Source organism: Camelina sativa, chromosome 2, assembly GCF_000633955.1.
Source record: "Camelina sativa cultivar DH55 chromosome 2, Cs, whole genome shotgun sequence".
In the NCBI taxonomy this organism is placed as follows: Eukaryota; Viridiplantae; Streptophyta; class Magnoliopsida; order Brassicales; family Brassicaceae; genus Camelina; species Camelina sativa.
The window spans coordinates 6,301,815-6,326,349 of NC_025686.1; the positions used below are offsets into that span (position 1 = coordinate 6,301,815).

Genomic DNA, 24,535 nt, shown 5'->3' on the forward strand with positions numbered 1-24,535 from the left:
TTTTTTTTTTTTTTTTTTTTTTTTTTTTTTTTTTTTTTTTTTTTTTTTTTTTTGTCAAAGGGTATGGTTATCTTTTCTTTGTACGTATTCTTTTGTTAATACTTTCAAAAATTAATTATAGGTTGAAGTACACCATATCTTACTTATAACTCCTGTCAATATGTTAAGGCACACCATATCATATTATAGTTTTAACATAAATAGGCATTATTATACGTGTATACAATAAGTCGGTTCTGATCTTTTCCAAGATGAGAAACATTTAAGAAAATCCCAAGAAACTGTGTCTACCCTTGCTTGAAATCTAAGTTGGTATTTCCATAACTATTTAATTTTTCTCCACAACTGAGACATATACTAATGAATGCATATGCATGTGCAAATTATATTATAATGTAGTAGTACATAATTTCAAGAACCTATTATCAAGATTGAAGTTGTGAGCTTGATTTTACCGTAAGTCTCTGTGTGTTCATTTCAATGTTAATTCTTTAAGTTTTCATAAATTCCAGCAAAAGAAAATCTACAGACACGATGATGAGCAATCTAAAACTCGGTGTGGACGTGATCGGAGCACACAATCTCTTCCCAAAAGACGGGCAAGGAACATCGAACGCATACGTCGAGCTTTACTTCGATGGTCAGAAGCACCGAACAACGATCAAAGATCGTGACTTAAACCCGGTTTGGAACGAGAGTTTCTTCTTCAACATCTCAGATCCATCTCGTCTTCACTATCTCAATCTTGAAGCTCAAGCTTATAGCCACAACAGATCTACAAATGGACGTTCCTTCCTTGGCAAGGTATCTCTCTCAGGGACCTCTTTTGTTCCTCATTCTGATGCTGTTGTTCTTCACTTTCCCATGGAAAGACGTGGTATCTTCTCTCGTGTTAGAGGTGAGCTAGGTTTGAAGGTTTACATAACCGACGAGGCTTCTTTAAAATCCTCTGCTGCTTCTAATGATCATCAAGATAATCTTGATCCGGCGCTCCCAAGAGGTATTAAACTCAGCTCTAATGATACCATTCGTTGATTGGGAAGGGCAATTGATTTTTTTGGTTCGGATAGGATATTTTGTTTCTTGAGAGTTGGGAGTCAAATTAAAACAAAATATTTTTGTCCAGTATAGCCAAATTAAACCTTAGATGGTTTCTCAAATTTTTCATAAATTAAAAATAAATTTTATAAACAATTTAATAAATACGAATTTCATGATTTTGTAATCAATCATAACAAGTAGGAATTTAAATAAATCTTAAAAATATGATTCTTGGTTTATTCAATTGTATTTGCTTACACTAAATTTTGGATCTTGTTTAATTTCGATCCGGTTTGTTCTGTTATAAAATTATAAAATAAGTGGTTATATAAACAAATATTTATTCAATTTAGATGTAAAATTTTGGTTCAGTTTAGTTTGATTTATTTGCTTGTTACGATTGTTTACAAACAACAAAGTGTAATTTACTTGAACTAATTTTTTTAAATGTGTAACAGTTTCAGCAATGAAGGTAGAACATAGGTCCGACAAACGACATGTCTTTTACAATCTCCCGAACAATGCTCAAGAACATCAACAACAACAACATCCACAAGGGTCTAACCAACCCTCTTCCTCAGCCGCTGAACCGGATCATAATAATGAACATCATAACCACTATGTGCCAAAGCATCAAGTAGACGAGATGAGACCCCAACCACCACCACCTTCAAAGCTAGTCCATGCGCATTCAATTGCTTCGGCTCAGCCAGCAGATTTCGCCCTTAAGGAAACAAGCCCGCATCTCGGTGGTGGAAGAGTCGTTGGTGGGCGTGTTATTCACAAAGACAAAACCGCTACGAGTACTTATGATCTTGTCGAGAGAATGTATTTCCTCTATGTCCGCGTAGTCAAAGCTCGTGAACTACCAATAATGGATATAACAGGAAGTGTTGATCCTTTTGTCGAGGTAACTAATTTATTATTAAACAAATTTTACTCAAATCAAGAATTGTTTTTCTAAACACATTTTTTTTTGTAGGTGAAAGTGGGGAACTACAAAGGTATCACAAGACATTTTGAGAAGAGACAACATCCGGAATGGAACCAAGTGTTTGCATTCGCGAAAGAGCGAATGCAAGCCTCGATGTTGGAAGTAGTGGTTAAAGACAAAGATCTTTTGAAAGACGATTATGTCGGGTTTGTTCGGTTTGACATTAACGATATCCCTCTTCGAGTGCCTCCGGACAGCCCACTTGCTCCGCAATGGTATAGATTAGAGGATAAGAAAGGGGAGAAGATCAAAGGGGAGCTAATGCTCGCTGTTTGGATTGGTACACAAGCGGATGAAGCTTTCTCTGATGCTTGGCATTCTGATACTGCAATGCCTGTTGATTGTTCTCCAGCCATCTCTGCCGTTCTTCGCTCAAAGGTACAATGACCTTGATTTTATTGTTTATATTTTGTAGTGGTGCATTATTTTGAAATTAAAAACCAAGATTCTAATGTGAATTGTAAGCGTAAACACCAAACGCATATGAAAGAAAGAAAGAAAAAAAGTGTTTCCCATGTTTGCAATTTATCTGATAAAAAGCTAATGTTTAATTTATTTATTCTGAATATTTAACGCGTAAATTCAATGTAGATGTTAAATTTTGTGATTACAAATTTTATTGATGTCACGTTGCTTTTGTTGAATATGAAGCAAATAATTTGATATTGTGAATTGTTCTTTTGTTTAAGAATAGGTCTATCATGCGCCTCGTCTATGGTACGTGCGTGTGAACGTGATCGAAGCACAAGACTTGATTCCGACAGACAAAACTAGGTTTCCTGATGTTTACGTCAAAGCGCAGCTAGGGAACCAAGTCATGAAGACCAGACCATGCCAAGCTCGAACCCTTGGCGCTGTTTGGAATGAAGACTTTTTGTTTGTTGTCGCAGAGCCTTTTGAAGACCATTTGGTTCTCACTGTCGAGGACCGGGTGGCTCCAGGAAAGGATGAGATAGTTGGCCGTACTTACATTCCTTTGAACACAGTAGAGAAGCGAGCTGATGACCATATGATACATGCGCGCTGGTAATGCTTTTACTTACGATACTAGACGCAAAATAAATCAGATTTAAAAGGTTTTATTTTTGTGGTTTTAATAAGAATGTGTTTTACTAGGTTTAATCTTGAGAGACCAGTTGTTGTAGATGTGGATCAGCTCAAGAGAGAAAAATTTTCTATGAGGATTCATCTCCGAGTTTGTCTTGAAGGAGGATACCATGTGTTGGATGAATCGACTCATTACAGCAGCGATCTCCGCCCATCCGCTAGACCGCTATGGAGACAACCGATTGGAGTACTTGAGCTTGGGATCTTAAACGCTGTTGGACTTCACCCGATGAAGACTAGAGAAGGAAGAGGAACCTCTGACACCTTTTGCGTTGGGAAATACGGCCAAAAATGGGTTAGAACGAGGACAATGGTGGATAACTTGTCTCCCAAGTACAACGAGCAGTATACGTGGGAAGTATTTGATCCAGCTACGGTTTTAACCGTTGGTGTGTTTGATAATGGACAGATCGGTGAAAAGGGAAACAGAGATGTGAAGATTGGAAAGATCCGTATAAGGTTGTCTACTTTAGAGACGGGAAGAATCTACACACATTCTTATCCGTTGCTTGTTCTTCACCCTACTGGGGTAAAGAAGATGGGGGAGCTGCATATGGCTGTGAGGTTCACATGCATCTCGTTTGCAAACATGCTTTACCAATACACAAAACCGCTATTGCCCAAAATGCATTACGTAAGGCCATTCTCGGTTATGCAGCAGGACATGCTTCGTCACCAAGCGGTGAATATAGTGGCTGCACGGCTAGGCAGAGCAGAGCCTCCTCTAAGGAAAGAGATCATTGAGTTTATGTCGGACACGGATTCACATTTGTGGAGTATGCGTAAGAGCAAAGCCAATTTCTTCAGGATGATGACTGTTTTCTCAGGTGTTATTGCGGTTGGGAAATGGTTTTCTGACATTTGCTCGTGGAGAAACCCAATCACGACAGTTCTCGTTCATGTTCTGTTTCTGATGCTTGTTTGTCTCCCTGAACTGATCCTACCAACAATGTTTCTGTACATGTTTCTGATCGGGCTTTGGAACTACCGGTTTAGACCGCGTTATCCACCGCACATGAACACGAAAATCTCTCAGGCCGAGGCTGTCCATCCAGACGAGCTTGATGAAGAGTTTGACACGTTTCCAACCACCAGAAGCCCTGACATGGTACGGTTACGGTATGACCGGCTTAGAAGCGTGGCCGGGAGGATTCAAACCGTGATTGGAGATCTTGCAACGCAAGGAGAGCGTTTTCAAGCACTTTTAAGCTGGAGAGATCCACGCGCGACCGCAATATTTGTTATATTTTGCTTTCTTGCGGCCATTGTTTTCTTCATAACACCGATTCAGATCGTTGTAGCGTTGGCTGGTTTCTTCACGATGAGGCATCCAAGGTTCCGGCACCGGCTTCCTTCTGTTCCAGTTAACTTCTTCCGCCGCTTGCCTGCCCGAACCGATAGTATGCTTTAGCTTTAAAAGTCCCCTTATATTGGCTGGATGTATTTTTATTTTAATATTCTCATTGGTGAATTGAATGATAGATATATGCTATTATTATTTTGAATCTCGATTTATTTTAGCTACAAGTTTGTTCATTTGAAAACGTTCTATAGTTTTTTTAATGGATGGTATTCATGAGTGTGTTTCCTTTCAAGAATAGCTTTAAGAATCAGAAAGCATCAACGTGTCCAATCAGAAACGAAATTCGCCTAATTAACGTTTGTCTTCTTTATCTTATTTTTAATTTTTATTTTTGCATTTTTATGAGCTTCTAGATTCGAATTCGACTAGTAGATAGAGAACCTCCAAATCCAAGCTGTGAAGCATATTTTAAATTTCACACCTATTCCGTTAAAAAATGAATTTCATATAAATTTACTTATGCAGAAAGAAATTAAATACGAACGACAATAATACTATTTAAGGTTTTCAAAAATATTATATTTTTAAGTTTTATCACCGAAAAATATTACTTAATTTAATGTTTTAAAATCATCAAAAAAGTTGAGTTTGTAATTTTTCAAAAATATCATAAACATAAAAATTTGATTTTTATAGGTTTAGAAATTTAATTTTTTTTTGGATTTGTATAATTTTTAGTGTTTAAATTGTTGAAAATTTAGCTTTGATAAACGGTATTTTTTGAGAAAATAGTACTCCTCTTTTTAGAATTATCCAATAATATATCTGAGAACAAATAATAATTAATGGGCCAAAATTTAGGACCAGCGTTCACATAACACACCGTCACAATAAACGCAACCAATGACGTAGACGCACACACACCCGAGTGTTCCGACTAGTCTCTCCAACGTGGCTTCCTCATAAACATACCACGTGTCTATTTCATTCTCCAACCACTGAAACGGTTCAAGCCAAAATAAATATCTAATCTTTGTGAAAAACGAATCTTCACTTTTTATTTTTCTGCAAATGTTTAGATCCTCCGTTCGTCTTCTCTATATAACCAGAATCAGTCCTCCTCTGCTTCGACGTTTATCATCTTCATCATCGCGTCTTCCTCTGTTTTCATCTGCGAAACCTTTTCTCAATTCTCATCGCATCACTGTTACTTCTCTTCCGATCTTCGCAACGGGTGCTAAACTTTCTAGATCGGAGCATTCCATGGCTGCTTCTTCCGAATCCAAATCTATTTACGATTTCACCGTCAAGGTTCGATTTCTAATGGTCCTTTGTTTTTATTCTCTTTTACGATTGAATTGATTAGGTTTGATTCTCTGAGTTTAGTTTCGTTTGGATCCGATTGTGAATTTTGAATTCAGGATGCTAAGGGTAACGATGTTGATCTAAACATATACAAAGGGAAGGTTCTCTTGATTGTGAACGTTGCTTCTCAATGGTAAGATTTTCAATTTTTTTTTTGTAAACTTTGATTTTGTGATCTTTTAGGTTCATTGGTTTAGTGACTTAGTTTGTTTTCGTTTGTAGTGGCTTGACTAATTCGAACTATACTGAGCTTGCACAGCTTTATGAGAAGTACAAAGACCAAGGTATATATATAATTTTGTTACTAGTTTGTTTGTTCGTAATCATGGTTTTGATGATTGTGTTTGTTGTTAATGGTTACAATTTTGGATTTTAGGTTTTGAGATTCTTGCGTTCCCCTGTAACCAGTTTGGGAATCAAGAGCCTGGTTCTAATGAAGAGATTGTTCAGTTTGCTTGTACCCGTTTCAAGGCCGAGTACCCTATTTTCGACAAGGTACACTAATAACTTTTTCTTGATTTCTGTGGTTATATTTCAATGGTCTAACTCAAGAAGTTAACTAGCCTTCAAATTTTGTACAATCTCAAACTCAGTCAGACATTAGATGTGAGAATTATTGTTGCAATCTTTTATAGTATCAGTGAATCATTGTCAGATCATATTATTTCTCTACCTGGGACTTCATTCTTACCTTTTGCATTAGGTTGATGTGAACGGTGAAAAAGCTGCACCAATCTACAAGTTTCTGAAAGCAAGCAAAGGCGGGCTTTTTGGAGACGGCATCAAGTGGAACTTTGCTAAGTTCTTGGTTGACAAAGATGGAAATGTCGTCGACCGTTATGCACCAACTACTTCTCCTCTCAGCATTGAGGTAATGTCTCTGTCACTTAATCATCATCAAAATATACTGACTGTAGTTTGATTCAGTAGCCAGCCACAAAGTTTTCAAATTTGCTTGTAAAAATATTCATTGTTTTCGCAATTGCAGAAGGACCTGAAGAAGCTGTTGGGAGTTAAAGCTTAAGCAAGGAAAAAAGGCATATTATTAGACAAATAAAAAAGCTCATTAGTATTGTTGTATAACCAATACTGTGTAGTAAGCTGAGTTCGCGAGTGTCTCAAATGGTTATTTCCTCGGTACAACTATAGTCCGTTTTTCAGCGGGCAAACCATGTAATAATCGTAAACCTAAATATTTGATTTACCTTTTACCTATAAATCGAAATAAAATCACTAGTTTTTAGAGTAAATGGAAACCCTCCGCTTAAGGAAACTTATATTTTCGTAAAATTTTGATGTATTGGTAATTCTTAATTGAAGTGTCTCTCTATGACGACCCCAATAATCCAAAAGAATTACTGAAATTTAGCAATGTGATTGTCAATAAATGGTAAATCCAACTTAAGGAAAGTGTCTACAATAACTAAAGGAAAAAGAAAACTAACAAATTTTTAAAAATATATTTACTTGCCGTTAAAGAACTAAATAGTTATGCTTCTGAACTTGGAAATTTGGAATGTGTACAAAATAGTTAGGACTGACCTTTTTTTTGAGGGATTAAATTTAGGAGTTAGGACTACAATTTCGTCATTGTGGATATGAAAACGTAAGAAATCTCTCCTTTTTGTGTTTATTTTTTTTCAATAGATATTTTTCAAGCTTTTACGTGGATTCAAAAATCTATCAATATAAAAATGCTTTTTCTATCTTTTTCCCTTCTTTAAAAAAAAAAAAAAAATTGTATGTAGTTTCAACGTGATGGTGAAGGCTAACAGCTCAAGAGAAGATTCAGAATGGCCAACTCTGGATAGAAACATACTTGCCATTGTCTTCGATAAGCTCGACATAATGGACATTATCATGGGAGCTTCACGTGTATGCATCTATTGGTTCCTTGTCTCTCACAACAAAATACTGTGGAACACCATCGACCTCACCAGGCTCAAACACAACTCTACAAATACCGGGTCGACAAAGAAGCCCTAAGCTTTAATAATCTTTCAATTAAGATGAGCCGGTTCTTCTTTAACTTTTGTAGAGTAAGACGCATAAAACTCAAGAATTTAATTGTTGAGATCACTAAGCTGAGCCGCAGGCTCCGCGTAATGTGTTCTTTGACTTTAATCTATATTAACATTTTTACAGTAGGTTTGACCAAGAAAGCTTGGAGTTGAGAAATGTTTACATTTTATGCCATTGTAATTAAGAACTAAGAAAAATATAATCAAAATAATTAAGCAAAAATCTGGTATATATGTTTTCCTAAAATATCTGAACAAAATCAATTTTATGTTCCTTTTTAATTACAAGTTTTATATATTTTAGTGAAAAAAAAGAAACTATAATTTCTTACCATCGATTTTCCATAATTTGTTTGGCAAATTTATTTCCAAAGATTTTGCAAAATACTAAATAATTTTCTATCTTTTTTATAAGTTATTTAAAATGGATTGAACCATGGATAAAAAATAGAAAAATAAACTAATAACTATATTTAGACCCGTGCTATAGCACGGGTTGAAATTTATTTTATTTATATTATAATTTTAGAATAATATTCTTTTTAAAAGGATTCTTTGGGATATTCTTAAGTGTATTCGAATAGCCCAAGGATTGACCAATTAATCTATAACTTTTTTTGTAACCAACCTACAGTAAAACAACATCTATAAATTAATAAGGTCGGGACCATTAAAATTTTATTAATTTATACAGGTTTTAATTTATCGATAAATTAATAATTATTAAATTTATAGAGAGACTTTCCTAATTAGGTAAAAAATATTAAAAATAAGATTTAATCTTTATAACTAATATTTTTATAAAATCAATTACAATGAAAATAATAATTATCATGTTTTGAAGATAGCACTCAAAGATTTTTATATAGTAAAAATATTAAAAATAAGCTCCACTAAAAATTAATGTGTAGATATATACGTATATTTAGATAATTTTATATAATTATTAATTTATATTATTGTTGGGATCATATATTTACAAAGGAGTTTCAAAAAAAATATTATTTTATTATATTATCGAATAGTGTCCAAAATTACACTAGTCCCAACTTGGGACCAGAGAAATTTATTAATTTATAGAGATTATTAATTTACCGAGTATTAATTTATAGAGGTTCTACTGTATATTTAATCTATAACCTATTTTGTAACCAACTTATAAAAATTATATAATCTACAAAAAAAAAGTTGTGTACTTCAGTTTTATTATATAGGGGATATTTAATCTATAACCTAATGTGTAACCAACTTAGAAAAATTATATAGTCTACAAAAAAGGTTGTGTACTTCCGTTTTATTATATAGGGGATTTTCTATCTTTTTTATAAGTTATTTAAAATGGATTGAGCCATGGATAAAAAATAGAAAAATAAACTAATAACTAGATTTAGACCCGTGCTATAGCACGGGTTGAAATTTATTTTATTTATATTATAATTTTAGAATAATATTCTTTTTAAAAGGATTCTTTGGGATATTCTTAAGTGTATTCATATAGCCCAAGGATTGACCAATTAATCTATAACTTTTTTTGTAACCAACCTACAGTAAAACAACCTCTATAAATTAATAAAGTCGGGACCATAAAATTTTATTAATTTATACAGGTTTTAATTTATCGATAAATTAATAATTATTAAATTTATAGAGAGACTTTCCTAATTAGGTAAAAAATATTAAAAATAAGATTTAATCTTTATAACTAATATTTTTATAAAATCAATTACAATGAAAATAACAATTATCATGTTTTGAAGATAGTACTCAAAGATTTTTATATAGTAAAAATATTAAAAATAAGCTCCACTAAAAATTAATATGTAGATATATACGTATATTTAGATAATTTTATATAATTATTAATTTATATTATTGATGGGACCATATATTTACAAAGGAGTTTCAAAAAAAATATTATTTTATTATATTATCGAATAGTGTCCAAAATTACACTAGTCCCAACTTGGGACCAGAGAAATTTATTAACTTATAGAGATTATTAATTTACCGAGTATTAATTTTTAGAGGTTCTACTGTATATTTAATCTATAACCTATTTTGTAACCAACTTATAAAAATTATATAATCTACAAAAAAAGTTGTGTACTTCAGTTTTATTATATAGGAGATATTTAANAATGGACATTATCATGGGAGCTTCACGTGTATGCATCTATTGGTTCCTTGTCTCTCACAACAAAATACTGTGGAACACCATCGACCTCACCAGGCTCAAACACAACTCTACAAATACCGGGTCGACAAAGAAGCCCTAAGCTTTAATAATCTTTCAATTAAGATGAGCCGGTTCTTCTTTAACTTTTGTAGAGTAAGACGCATAAAACTCAAGAATTTAATTGTTGAGATCACTAAGCTGAGCCGCAGGCTCCGCGTAATGTGTTCTTTGACTTTAATCTATATTAACATTTTTACAGTAGGTTTGACCAAGAAAGCTTGGAGTTGAGAAATGTTTACATTTTATGCCATTGTAATTAAGAACTAAGAAAAATATAATCAAAATAATTAAGCAAAAATCTGGTATATATGTTTTCCTAAAATATCTGAACAAAATCAATTTTATGTTCCTTTTTAATTACAAGTTTTATATATTTTAGTGAAAAAAAAGAAACTATAATTTCTTACCATCGATTTTCCATAATTTGTTTGGCAAATTTATTTCCAAAGATTTTGCAAAATACTAAATAATTTTCTATCTTTTTTATAAGTTATTTAAAATGGATTGAACCATGGATAAAAAATAGAAAAATAAACTAATAACTATATTTGGACCCGTGCTATAGCACGGGTTGAAATTTATTTTATTTATATTATAATTTTAGAATAATATTCTTTTTAAAAGGATTCTTTGGGATATTCTTAAGTGTATTCGAATAGCCCAAGGATTGACCAATTAATCTATAACTTTTTTTGTAACCAACCTACAGTAAAACAACATCTATAAATTAATAAGGTCGGGACCATTAAAATTTTATTAATTTATACAGGTTTTAATTTATCGATAAATTAATAATTATTAAATTTATAGAGAGACTTTCCTAATTAGGTAAAAAATATTAAAAATAAGATTTAATCTTTATAACTAATATTTTTATAAAATCAATTACAATGAAAATAACAATTATCATGTTTTGAAGATAGTACTCAAAGATTTTTATATAGTAAAAATATTAAAAATAAGCTCCACTAAAAATTAATATGTAGATATATACGTATATTTAGATAATTTTATATAATTATTAATTTATATTATTGATGGGACCATATATTTACAAAGGAGTTTCAAAAAAAATATTATTTTATTATATTATCGAATAGCGTCCAAAATTACACTAGTCCCAACTTGGGACCAGAGAAATTTATTAATTTATAGAGATTATTAATTTACCGAGTATTAATTTATAGAGGTTCTACTGTATATTTAATCTATAACCTATTTTGTAACCAACTTATAAAAATTATATAATCTACAAAAAAAAGTTGTGTACTTCAGTTTTATTATATATGAGATATTTAGTCTATAACCTATTGTGTAACCAACTTAGAAAAATTATATAGTCTACAAAAAAAGGTTGTGTACTTCCGTTTTATTATATAGGGGATGTATGATTTTATATGTAGTTTGTTTTAACCTCACAAATGTCGTATGTTTTTTTGATTAAAAAAGATGTATCATTTGTAGAGTGTCAAATACAAATATATGTCCTGTTACACAATTTAAATACTGAGTACATCAAATTTAGTCATATATGAGTAATATCAACAATGTTACTAACTTTGTGATAATAAACTAAAATCTGTGTAAATACTGTTTTTAGTAATTTAACGTACGCGCAATACTAAATAAGCAACAATACTTTGTGGAAAATTTTATTTATCCACGGATCTAAACCTAGACTGAACAAAATCACATGTATGTGATGAAAATTAGGGTTAATATTAGTACACTAACTCTCACATTCATATACTAAACTAACTATTTTTAAAAAAAAATTTTAATAGCTAAGAGGTTCTGGGCAAAACTAACTAATTTCAAATTGATGGATAAAATTTAAATAATATTATATAAACTACAAAGTATGATACATATTAACAAATGTTTACTTTCACAACAACTAATTTTGATTGATTAAATTCTAAAATAAAAGAATTTTGATTAATTAAATTCCAACTGAATATATTAATTTTTAAATAAATAAAGCAAATAAAAATACAAATCTCTCAATACTATTATAAAATTTTTTTAAAATATATAAATTTGATTCAACATAATGTTTTTTTAGTAAATGGGTTAAAATCTAGTTTCTATTTACAAAAGGAGGATCTCATGTTTGTTGCTGAGAGGTAAATCTCATCTTTATAGCTCATATGTATATTTATTGTTTTCCAGGATGCCAAACATAGAGAAACTTGCTTTACCAGTTCCATTGTAACTGCGTAATGAAAAGAACTCATTTAGGATTGCGTTTAGTCAGTGGAAGAATCTTAAAACACTGATCATGGCTTATAATGACTTTACCTGCTTCTCATTCGAGATTCGAATTGTGGGAGAGAGCTGCAGTAACCTCAACAACTTGAAACTTATGGGTGATTTGGGAAACGACGATGCTGAAACAATCGTGCATTACCTCCAGAGCCTCACTTGGTTGAGTTTGCGATGCTCTTTGATCAATGTTGAAGGAGTTCTCCTGCTAATCAGAGGTCTTCGAAACCTCGCTATCCTTAACTTGACACATTGCAAAATCTTGGGATGGTATCTTCTGATGAATAATGTTGTACAAGCTGCCATTCAGAATCTTGACAAACTTATCACATGTTCAGAAGACGATTGTCAAGTTTGCAAAGATCGACCTCGCATGTTCCGGGAGCAGAAGTTTCACGAGAAGCATTGGCAAAACGACGAGATAAAGGAACTTGAATTCTGAAATTTTGAAAAAGTTTTGTTGATGTGGTTTGAGAGAGTTATTGGATTCTATTTTCACAACCTTTATTTTTCTTATATGTGTTGTTCTTCCATTTGATAGATCATAATATATGATTCATTTAATATGAACTGGAAATCGTATATAGTTCACAGCGTTTGATCCAGCGTTTGATTTAGGCAACATTGACACTATCACAGAGGAGTGTCACGGCGCCGTACAATTTTATCAACGACTTGTACTCTTTGCGCAAGTCTTCAAGAACAAAATCAACCTAACGTAGAGAGAACTCAAACGTCGTGAAAGTTTAAATTGAATAATACCACATAGTTCACTACCATATGTTTAACTATCATGAGCAAATTTACGTAATTAATACCATAGTTTGCGATGCTCTACTCTACCGTCACCAGAACAGCAATTTTATCACAAATGACAAACCACAGATCTTCGAAACCTCAGCATTCTTAACCTGTCACATTGACAAGAGTTGGACTTCAATCCTAAAAAGATACATGATGAAAATCTTGTTCAAGCTGCCACTCAGAAGCTTTGAGAAATTTATCATATGTTCACGAAACGATTGCAAGGTCTTCAAAGGTGGACCTAACATATTTGAGACACGACACATCATTTTTTACGAAAAAAAATGTGAAACGATGAGATGAAAGCTTGAATTCTGATAATCTTTTGTAAAAGCTTTGTTGATATTATATTCACTCCATTTGGCCAGTGGGAATATTGTTATGCTTAAGATTGACTAAAAAAAAACGATAGATGGGTTACACTCGCCCGAAAGGGATTAGTCGGGTGACAAAACCCCGGATATCACCTCTCAATATAAAAAAAAACATTTCAAATACTATAGTCTATAGGTATGAAAGCATGAAAGTGTCTTCCTTACAACAACCTAACACTCTCTACATAATCCGAAAAAACCATTGCTTTTGTCTCCCGATGCTTGAACTTATAGTCTCCGTGTAATTTAACATTGGTTTCTCTAAGACTATTCGTGTCTGGATTGTAAAGGAAAACATAAAACTCATTATAGTAGAACGGTGGTGCCAAAATAAACTCACCTCTATGAGTTGTGCCTCTGATAACTCCCAAATCATAATGTTTCCACTTCATCCCAATTTTGATACTAAAACTTTCCTTCAACCATCGTAGAGTCTCGGCTTGCTGATCCAAAACCCACACTTTCAAATCCGTCCTTGTGTTAGTGGCTAAAGCTACTTTCCCCTTGTAGCTTATCATAGTTGAAAGATATACAAACGCAGCTGGAAAGTCCTCCGCGGATACACTAGTAAAAAGATCCAACGTTTCTGACCCCAAATCGAATCTCATTAAGCTCAACTGCGACAAACGATCTCCCGTAAAAGCAAGATAATACAAAACTCCATCTATGCACACACTGTTAAGCACAGGACGGTGAGGAGTTCTATAATCAATCATTCTCCATAATTTGTTTTTATCTCCCAATGTGACTACTTGGTGTTCATATGATAGTTCTAATACTCGAGTTCGATCCTTCATGCACAATACCAATAGTTTGTATTCATCATTAACCGGATCGTACCCGAAAAAACTATGTCCGAGCGTACTGCTGGTTTCGACTCTAGGTATAGCTAAGGATGTACCAGTGCTAGGGTTAGCTACGCATTTATGTAGACCATATCCTAGGTTTATCAAACCATTGACATAATGAGAATGGTAGACAGACTCTGGTAATGGACATGTAACACGTGATAGATAAGACGTTGATGATGATGAAGACAGCGAGAAGAAGTGCCAAACTTCGCAGTTCCGTTGTCTATCGAAGTCAATAAACGCGACCAGTAGACGAGGCTGCATCATCGAAGAGTACCTAACCTGGAAAGACGTAATGAAATCTCGACTCTGTATCATTCCGGTCCAAAATTTTGAGAGTAGGAGACACCTAGCTACGGATTTCAAAGGCAGTCTCATAAATATATCCATCGCTAGTTCCAAAGGAACATCATCGAAGTTCATCTCTTTCAAGATTTCAACAGAATTGTTCACAGTTTTACTCTTCTTCGATTGACTTGTCGCCATGATCCTGACCCCCGCTCAGGCGCTCACTCTTGTTTAGAGAAACCCTAAATATCGCTAAGTCTCCCTTATGTTCTTAAGTTCTATATAAGTTGAAATAGAGAGGCAACAGGCCCATATAGTCCAATTGGGATATTTTTGGTATTTCAACTTAATTGAAAAAAAAAACCCTAGTTAACTTTTTCACAAAACAAAATTTCCTCCTAACCAGAGCTCGCCACGAATATGACCTAAGAGCTAAGCAAGGTAATTCTTCTACGTCTATCACCTTGCTATATATTATGACTTATTACTACTAATCTATTTTTTTGTTTGATTATATTGTTTTTTATGATGCTTTCGCTTTGGCTGGGTGTTCTGGTTGTTTACTGTTTTTGTAGAAAAATATTTAAAATACTTTTTTTTCTAAGTAGCTAGGTATTTTGCTTATAATTGAACCTCAAATCACGACCGAATAGTAAGTGCTTACAAGAACTGACTATTCGAATCTTTTTTCCCTAACATAGCTTGTTTGGATTTGTTTTGTTTTTGTAGTTTTTCTTAAACACAAATTAAGTTAAAGATCGTTGACATATTTTTGGTTTTAAATACGTAGAGTTGCAGCTTTGGTGTTGTAAATATGTAGCATTATTTTGTAAGACACTACAATGTTTTGTTTCTGTATGTTACCGTTGACATATTCTTCTTTTGTTTGATAATGAAAAGTACTCTATTTCTCTTATACAAGCTTTATGTAAATTCAAGAATCCATCTATCAAAATGATTTCAACATTTTTTTCTTCACCTTTTTTTCTCTTTGTATGTAGTTGTAACGTGATGGAGAAGGTAGAGAGCTTAGGAGAAGTTTCAAAATGGGCAGATGCAAACAGAGACATACTTGAACTTATCTTCAATAGGCTCAACTTGATGGACATTACCATGAGAGTTTCACGTGTCTGCATCTCTTGGTTCCTTGCCTCTCACAAAAGAGCTTTGTGGAACACCGTCGACCTCACCAAGCTCCAGGAATTAGATGTCTCCAACAGTTTTGTCTTTAAAAGTAAAGTACGACCAATCTTCTTTTACAAGCTTCAGGTTGACGACGATGGAGGCCTTCACAAGAATCTTTTGTCTAAAATCATCTCCAGGTTCTTTCATGACTTTTTTGAAGTAGAAGGCGGCATAAGTCTCATGAATCTATTAATTGAGATCACCAAGTTGAGCCGCATGGCCCCGAAGACTTTGTTCTTTCACTTCAATTCCTATATACAAGAAAAAGGTCTCAAATTCGCTGCTGAGAGGTAAATCTCATCAATCATCTAATCAGATTTTCTTGCATGTGCATGGTGTGCCTCTCATACGTTTTTATTTTTTTATTTCTTGTGATTGTGTTTCTCAGGATGCCAAATTTAGAGAAACTTGCTTTACCAATCTGGTCCTACCAAACCGAGAATTCATTGCGGTTTGCTTTCAGTCAATGGAAAAATCTGAAAACATTGATCATCGCTCATGAACACACTTTCACCGGGATATTTAGGTTTCAAGCTGTGGGAGAGAGCTGTAGTAACCTAACCAACTTAAAATATTTGGGTTATTTGGCAGAATACAATACCAGCCAAATGGTGCGTTACCTCCAAAGCCTCAAGAGGTTGAGTTTGCGATGCTCTTTGGTTAGTATGGAGGTAGTTAACAAGCTAATTACCGGCCTTCGAAACCTGACGATTCTTAACGTTTCACATTGCAAAAACTCTTTTAGTTTTCTTCCTATCGAAAAATCTACAGAAAATTTTGTAATAGCTGCTGCCACTCAGAAGCTTGAAAAATTTATCAGTTGTCCTCAAGATTGTATGATTTGCAAAGATGGCTGTCGTTACTCCTGGTCGTATCTGGCTGAGGATTGGCGGAACGACGAGATAAAGGAACTTCAATTCTGAAATATATGAGAAGAAGTGTTTGGGAACTTCAATTCTGAAATATATGAGAAGAAGTGTTTGGTGCTGATGCATGGATTAGTATGTAGTGTGCGTATATTTTCTTTAATTTAAATTTTAAATTTGTTACTCAAAGATAACTTTACAGTTAAGTTTTCTGATCCTATTGTGTTGAAGCTTTCAATTTATTTCTGTAATTGTATATACACTTGTATATGTACAATTTGTAAATAATGTATCTCTGAATATAAAAGATTCACACTTTCAACGTAACACACGCCTTTCATACATGACGATCAAACTTATGTGTCATGTACATTTGTTACACACTTACACTTACAATCTAACTTCTCATATACTAGGTTCGTACTCACAAACCTGTTCATTTACTTCTCCACAAATCGAATTAAAATGTTTCAGCGGGCTAATGCAGATATAACAATAATTGTTAAATTATCAATCCCCTGATTTTTTTTTTGACATTTTTAAAATCGACAAACCTCGATCAAGAGCCAAATTCTTTCTATGTGACGTAACGCAATTTAGTGGAGTCGAATTCTAGTGGGGAAGATGGAGTCAAGTGTACTTAACCAATGGACACATCCCACTATCAATCCTTTTCAAAAATTTGAATTGTAAGCTATGTGAAAAAATCAAAATACTTTTTATTATATAAAGTATGTTGATATCTTGTGTTTTTGATGAGTTTTAAGCCTTATTTTTGCATAGTTTTGTTGCATAATCTTGTCATTCTAGGTTGTTTTAGGAGCATATGCATCTAGTTTGTGTTCTTTCAGGTTCTTGGAGTAATCTCAACACATTGGAGCATTTGGGCTTGTTTTGATGCAAAGAAGCAAAGAAGAATGAAGTGGAGAAGAAGCCATAACCGGAGCCACCAGCGGCCAAAGGCTGGCCGATTGGAAGAGGAGATGCATTTGATCGCCGCCACCAGCGGCTAAGACCAGCGGCCAAAGCATGGCCGTGTGAGACAATCGGGCAGGACCAGCGGCCAAACCATGGCCGAGTGAACCAACCGGCCACATCCAAGCGGCCAAGCCATGGCCGATGGAGCCAGCACCTTACCTGTTTTAGTTCCAAACCGGGTTTGACCCAGTTTGTTTTGGGTTGACCCGAGTTCTCTTCTATTTTCCTATAAATACTCTAACCCTATTAAGGGAGACTTAACTCTTATCTCTTATCTTATATATTGTTTAGCAGCTAATTAGGGTTCTTAAACTTATCTACTTTTGGTTTGTTGAATGATTGAGTACTTTTAAGTTTTTAATAGCAATTTGTTCTTCAAATCTCTTCATCTACAATCTTTTATTATGATTTCACAAAGATCAAACTCTTTCCTTTGTGTGATCATGATGATGAGTGAGTAGATCTTTTAGAACTTTGGGCTAGGTAGATTAGGGAGATAGATGATTGATCTTTGATGTCTAGGGCTTTATTTATGTATTTCATATCTTGATTAGTGTTAGTAATGCTAGATAGCCTTGATCATGCTTGAATCTAGACATTAGGATTTCCATGCCCATAAGGTGTTGATGAAATTCCTGAACCAAATTAATCAAGAGCTTTGCATTCCTAGCCAATGGAAATTGATGATTAGGGTGCTTAGTGGTATTTAGACTTGTTCTTAATGCATGCTTACCTTGTGATTGCCTTTGGAAATTGTTGATTATCACTTGATTAGCATAGGAATCTCTATCATGGAAATGAATTGATTTGCATAAGTGTTCTTAGCCATAGGATTGTTCTTGATTGTTTCTTAGACATCTAGGATTGGTTAGCTATCTCCCAAGTCAATTACCTTGCCCAAGGTTCACTTGTTTAATCTTGATTTAAAGCTTGTTGATAGTTGTGTTCTGTTTCTTTGAGTTTGCATTGTTTGAATTGTCTTATTTTATTTCTTTGGATCAGTTTGTTAGTTAAGATAGTTACAAAAGAGCATTTTCCTGTTTAAGAATAGATTAAGCATCTTTGTGCATTCCTAGTGTGTTGATTAATGCAAATTGTGGATTGATAATTTAATTGAAGTAAAGTAGTACATCATATGTGATGATAGTTGTAAAAAAAAAGATGAAGGAGAGCCCATAACATTGTCTTCGCTATGTGAGAAAACGCTCTCAGGCGTGAAATCCAAGATGACTAAAACGAGATGTTTTCAAATTGGAATAGATCTCACCCGCCCTTTCTTCCCTTTTCAAGTAATGTTCAAAGTTTCCAGTGGACAAAGCAATGGTGCTCCCTGTCCCCCGACGAACGTCATTTCTGCTCCCCTTCTCACCCTTTTCTCATTGTCTAATCCTCCTCAAATACTTTCCCTCTTGTGACTCTCCTTTCTTACGCTTTTGGTTTTCTGCACCCTGCAATATTTTCAACCTGTTTCTCTGCTCTTGCTGTGTATTCAAAAAGGTTATGTGGCTCTCTTTAGTGGCAATTCTTGTTCCATGCTTTCCCTCTTTGTTCACTCACTCAATGAATGAAGAACTCTAACCGGAATGGTCAAGCCACTAGGGATACTACTTCCTCAAAAGATGATGAGCCAGTCTGACTCCCAACTTTGGACAATGCCTCCCTGCTCAATAGGATTCTCCTCACTCTGATAGAGAGAGTTTTTCATACCATTGGAAGAAGTATGGAAGCATTCCTGACCTTATGCCAAGTGCTGGTATCTAGGATGTAGATGGAAGGGTCTATGGTTTTGACTTGGGGAATGGAAGATTCCACATCAACTTCAAAACAGAGGATGACCTGCAAAAAAATCTCAAGAAAAGACCATGCCATTTTAATAAGTGGTCCAGATGGGTTCTGCTGCTGGTAGGAGTGATTTGTTGCCTCCCGAGGGGGCTTTTCATTCGATCGTTGTCCATTGTTTCTTCCTACTACTCGTCTCTCTTCTCTCCCACGGACCACATCGTGGTGGTGTTTGTCATGAGGATGAGCTTATGGTTTCTCCTCCTCATATCTCCGAGCATTGTAGGGGTCAAAACCCACTTGCCTGTCTCTGCTGAAATGATTTTTGTGCTTATTGAGCTGAGGACAGTCTCGGTCTTCATGCGATATCATCTTGAAAAAGAAGCAGTATCGGTGCAACTTCTCATAGGTTAGAGACACCCAGACTTATTTTCAAATTTCAGGGGTTTAGTGAAGTTTTTGGTGATGTGAACCCTTGCCTTTGTTGTGTTAACTTCTATCACCCGACCGGGAGCAGCTTCAATTCCCTTAAATGCTTCTTCCACCCAGCATCGTAGAGGCAGATCGCGAATCTTCACCCAGAAGTGAACAGAGCTCAAGAGATCCTCCTGGAAATTGCATCTCTCCACAGAGAAGGTCCACTTCTTAAAATGGCATGCTGATATGTATATATTTTACACTCTTTCATCATGCTTTTGTCATTCATTTTGTTCTCTTAATTCATTCTTTTGCATTGTTTTAGGTCTCTTTTGCATGACATGCATATCTAGGTAGTCTTTGCATTGGTCTTGCACGCATCTTGCATATTGGAGTTGTTTCAGGTGTTTTAGGAGGTGTCTAAACCATCAAATGCAAACAAGGATCAGGAAAGCAGTTAAACGACTCGATCTACACTACCCAGCGATGCAAGCTTCCACGTCTTTGATCGAGTCGAGTGAAGATTGTACTTTGGAATTCAGCTTTTGACGTCTTCATCAAAGTTGTAGGGAATTGAGTCATCTTTTAAACGCAGTTTATTTCAAGCCAATCGGAGTCGTGGTAAATGAGTTATCTCCGTTTTAGTGGATGCACGTACGTTCAGAAGTCCGATTCGACCCGCACGCAAAGGAGAGCTCCCACTCGATCAGATGTTAGCAGCGACTCGACCAAGACGTCCCAGGATGGCTCCTGAGCACCCTCAAGACGCGACTCGATCAGCAGCTCTCAGACGACACCTTTCAAGCTCACTCGATCGATGTTCTCAAGCTGCCACTCGATCGACGTTCTCAAGCTGCGACTCAATCGACACTCTCACGATGCAACTCGATCGATGCTCTTAAATCGACGTCCTGGTTTTGTCCTGAAGACGCGTCCGAGAAGGATTCCCGAACCGAAGTTCTACATTGTCGTTTTATGTTTTAGAGATTTCCATGTTTTACTATAAATACGTTTTGTTATGTTTTCACTCGGACATCTTATCTTTTATCTCGTTTTGTTCTTAAGGTTTTACCTAGCCACCTAAAACGCTCTCACACTTTGTATCCCAATATCTTTGAATTTATTCAGTATTTTGATTCGATTTCTTCTACAAAGTTGTTCTTAACATTTTAATCTATCTAAGAATGCTTGTTTCAATTTTTTCTAGGTTTGCATCCTTGACTATGATTTTCGGATCTGAGTAGTGTGGTAGTTCTTGAGGATGAGATAGATTAGGTGGAGGATCTTAGGATGTAGGGTGTTTAAGCTTAATTTGTATGATTCCCTTCTGGACTAGAGTTAGAATTACTAGTTTTTCTCTGATCAATTGGAACTAGGTTCGAGACATTTCCACACCCAAAAGGTGTTTGATGAAATGTTTGACCAACTATTGCCAGAGACTTACGTTCATAGCCTAAGAGATTAGTTGTCTAGGATGTTTGTTGACGTGAATGAACTTGTTTGTCATGCCTGCTCGACCACGTTTCTCTAGCGAGAGCTAGGTATGGAAGTAGTTGAGTCTGAGTAGCTTTTGCCAAGAGATTGGATTAGCTAAGTTGTGATGTTCATTGTTTAGGGATAGTTTGCTTGTGGTATGTTAAACACTCTGTAGACTAGGATACTCCACCGACATCAATTACCCCATCCTTAGGACTTCTTTCTTTCTGATTTTTATTACATTCCTGGAACTGTTTCGTTTGTTCATGCTTAGAATCGTTTTCGGTTTCACTTATTCTTGTTCGGTACTTGTCATACATTTTTGTTTATGATTATGTGACTCGTTTCCGTTTTGTATTTTGACCATTCTAGGATTGTTAGAAAACACTCTTTTTGAATTGGCTTAACTTGTGATTTCTTGAGTGATAGTAAGATTCCCAATTGGATTGACACCTTAAGTATTACAACTGCATAAGGTTAATTGAACCTGCTAGGATAGACACACAAAATTCCTAGTATCAATTTGGCGCCGTTGCCATTTGGGATTCTTTTTGCTACATTTAAGATTTCAAGTTTTGCAAGATTAAGTTCTGTTACACAACCAATCTGAGTACTAACTTTTTTTGGTTGTCTGCTTGTTTGTTTTGCATCTCAGGCACCTGTTGATTGCAACCTTGCATGCACACCATATCAAGAGGGCATCAGAATCTCCTTCCTGTTATCGACGAAATCAATCGGTTGCAATGCCCACGACAAGCTCGTACTTCCAACGATCATCCTGTACCAGTCACTATGGAACAACAGAATGAACCACATCCGGGACCGCGAAACATTGGTGCTGGGGATGCACCGAACACTCATACTCATCGTGCTGGAATCGTCCCTCCCGCCGTGCAGAACAACAACTTCGAAAACAAAAGTGGTCTGATCTCCATGATCCAAGGCAACAAATTTCACGGGCTGGCTATGGAGGATCCACTCGACCACTTGGACGAGTTTGACCGTCTGTGCAGTCTCACCAAGATCAACGGCGTGAGTGAGGACAATTACAAGTTGCGCCTCTTCCCATTCTCCCTAAGAGACAAGGCTCATCAATGGGAGAAAAACCTTCCCAAGGGATCAATCACCATCTGGGATGGTTGCAAGAAAGCATTTTTGGCCAAGTTTTTCTCCAACTCCAGAACAACACGTCTCAGGAATGAGATTTCTAGCTTCACTCAGAAGAGCTCAGAATCATTCTGTGAAGCATGGGAGCGTTTCAAGGATTACCACAGCCATGTCCACACCATGATTCAGCAACGAGTCACTGTTGAGCACTCTCTACCGTGGTGTACTACCAAAGATACATATGCTGCTTGACACTGCTTCTAATGGTAATTTCCTGAACAAAGACGTTGAGGAAGGATGGCAACTGGTGGAGAATCTCGCTCAGTCTAACGGCAACTCCATTGAGGACTATGACCATAGAGTTCGCGGCGACGCTGGATCTGAGGAGAAGTACAAGAAAGACCTCAAGAATGTCAATGAGAAGCTTGACCGTATCTTGCTAAGCCAGCAGAGGAGCGTCCACTTTGCATATGAGGATGACCCTTTCCATGTTCCAGATGGGGAGGGCGAGCATACTAACGAGATCAGCTATGTTCAGAATCAGGGTGGATACAACAAAGGTTACAACCCCTACAAGACGAACCTCAATTTGTCTTACCGGAGTACCAATGTTGCTAATCCACAAGATCAGGTATACCCGCCTCAATAACAACAGCCAGGTCAACAAAAACCTTTTGTGCCTTACAATCTGGGATTTGCTCCAAAACAACAGTTCCAGCAGGGTTACCAAGCTCCCTCAGGACCACCACCAGGATTCCGCCCTCAACCAGTTCAGCCTACTCTAGCCCCAGATCAAGAAATGAAGCAGATGATGCAACAACTTCTTCAGGGTCAAGCTAGCGGTTCTATGGATACTGCTAAAAAGTTTGCTGACCTTAGTCAGAGGATGGAATGTTCCTACAATGATCTGAATGTCAAATTTGAAGCTCTGAATTCTAAGATACGATATATGGAAGGCCAATCTGCTTCTACTTCTGCACCAAAGTCTGGCCAATTCCCAGGGAAAGCTGTTCAGAACCCCAAGGAGTTTGCAAATGCGATTACGCTGAGAAGTGGGAAAACATTGCCTCCCAGACAGGGAGTTTCAGACGTTATTGCGGACAGTGAGGAATTAGATGGGGAGGATTTTTTTTCAGGATGACGTTTAGATGGAGAACCCAGTCGAAGCAGTCAAAGATCCAAGCGAGCCAGTGAAGCAGTCTGAACCTGAAGCTATTAAGGAACCCGATGTTCCTGATGACAAACCTGCGAGATTCATCCCTCCACCGTACAAGCCTCCTCTACCATTTCCAGTGAAGTTCAAGAAGCAGCTTATAGAGAAGTACAAAGCCTTGTTCGAAAAACAAGTTAAGGAGATTGAGTTGAGGATGCCATTGCTGGATGCATTCGCACTTGTTCCTCACTACCATAAATTCCTCAAGGATTTAGTGATGGAGAGATCAAAAGAAGTTCAAGGTATGGTTGTACTAAGTCTTGAGTGCAGTGCAATCATCCAGAAGAAGATTGTACCCAAGAAGCTCAAAGATCCGGGATCATTCACTCTACCTTGCTCCCTTGGACCTATGTCTTTTGATAGGTGTTTATGTGATCTTGGCGCTTCAGTTAATCTGATGCCATTCTCTGTGGCTAAGAGGTTGGGTTTTACAAGGTTTAAGGGTTGCGACATCTCCCTCATCCTTGCAGATAGATCAGTGAGACTTCCACATGGTATTTTAGAGGAATTACCTGTCAGGATCAGAGACGTGGAAGTGCCAACCGATTTCGTGGTTCTGGAGGTGGATGAAGAACCGAAAGATCCTCTGATCTTAGGAAGACCGTTCCTGGCGACTGCTGGAGCCATCATTGATGTCAGAAATGGCAAGATCGATCTCAATCTGGGCGACAACTTCATCATGAAGTTTGACATCAAGGATACTTTGAAGAACCCAACAATAGGAGGACAAGTCTTCTACATTAAAGAGATGGATAAGTTGGCTGATAAGTTGTTGGAGGAATTAGCTGAGGAGGATCATCTCAAAACTGCTCTAACCAAGGATGGAGATGAAGGGTTCCTGCATGAGGAGACCACTTGTTACAAG

The 24,535-nt window shown here is 35.8% G+C and overlaps 4 protein-coding genes across 4 annotated transcripts; 3 read left to right on the plus strand and 1 right to left on the minus strand.

The window, feature by feature from the left end:
• Window positions 248-4,647, plus strand: LOC104718613 (FT-interacting protein 1-like). Its single transcript, XM_019234151.1, has 5 exons — window positions 248-1,000; window positions 1,500-1,951; window positions 2,024-2,413; window positions 2,730-3,061; window positions 3,152-4,647. The coding sequence occupies exons 1-5, from the start codon at window positions 535-537 to the stop codon at window positions 4,551-4,553; spliced, it is 3,042 nt and encodes a 1,013-aa protein (XP_019089696.1). The 5' UTR covers window positions 248-534; the 3' UTR covers window positions 4,554-4,647.
• Window positions 5,489-7,060, plus strand: LOC104718627 (probable phospholipid hydroperoxide glutathione peroxidase 6, mitochondrial). The gene is made up of 6 exons (XM_010436408.1): window positions 5,489-5,756; window positions 5,867-5,943; window positions 6,033-6,094; window positions 6,187-6,305; window positions 6,514-6,681; window positions 6,799-7,060. The coding sequence occupies exons 1-6, from the start codon at window positions 5,517-5,519 to the stop codon at window positions 6,832-6,834; spliced, it is 702 nt and encodes a 233-aa protein (XP_010434710.1). The 5' UTR covers window positions 5,489-5,516; the 3' UTR covers window positions 6,835-7,060.
• Window positions 13,672-14,847, minus strand: LOC104718636 (F-box protein At4g11590-like). Its single transcript, XM_010436419.1, has one exon. The coding sequence runs from the start codon at window positions 14,845-14,847 to the stop codon at window positions 13,672-13,674; it is 1,176 nt and encodes a 391-aa protein (XP_010434721.1).
• On the plus strand, window positions 15,661-16,757 carry LOC104718646 (putative F-box protein At4g11580). The gene is made up of 2 exons (XM_010436429.1): window positions 15,661-16,124; window positions 16,223-16,757. Exons 1-2 carry the CDS (start codon window positions 15,661-15,663, stop codon window positions 16,755-16,757), a joined length of 999 nt encoding a protein of 332 aa, XP_010434731.1.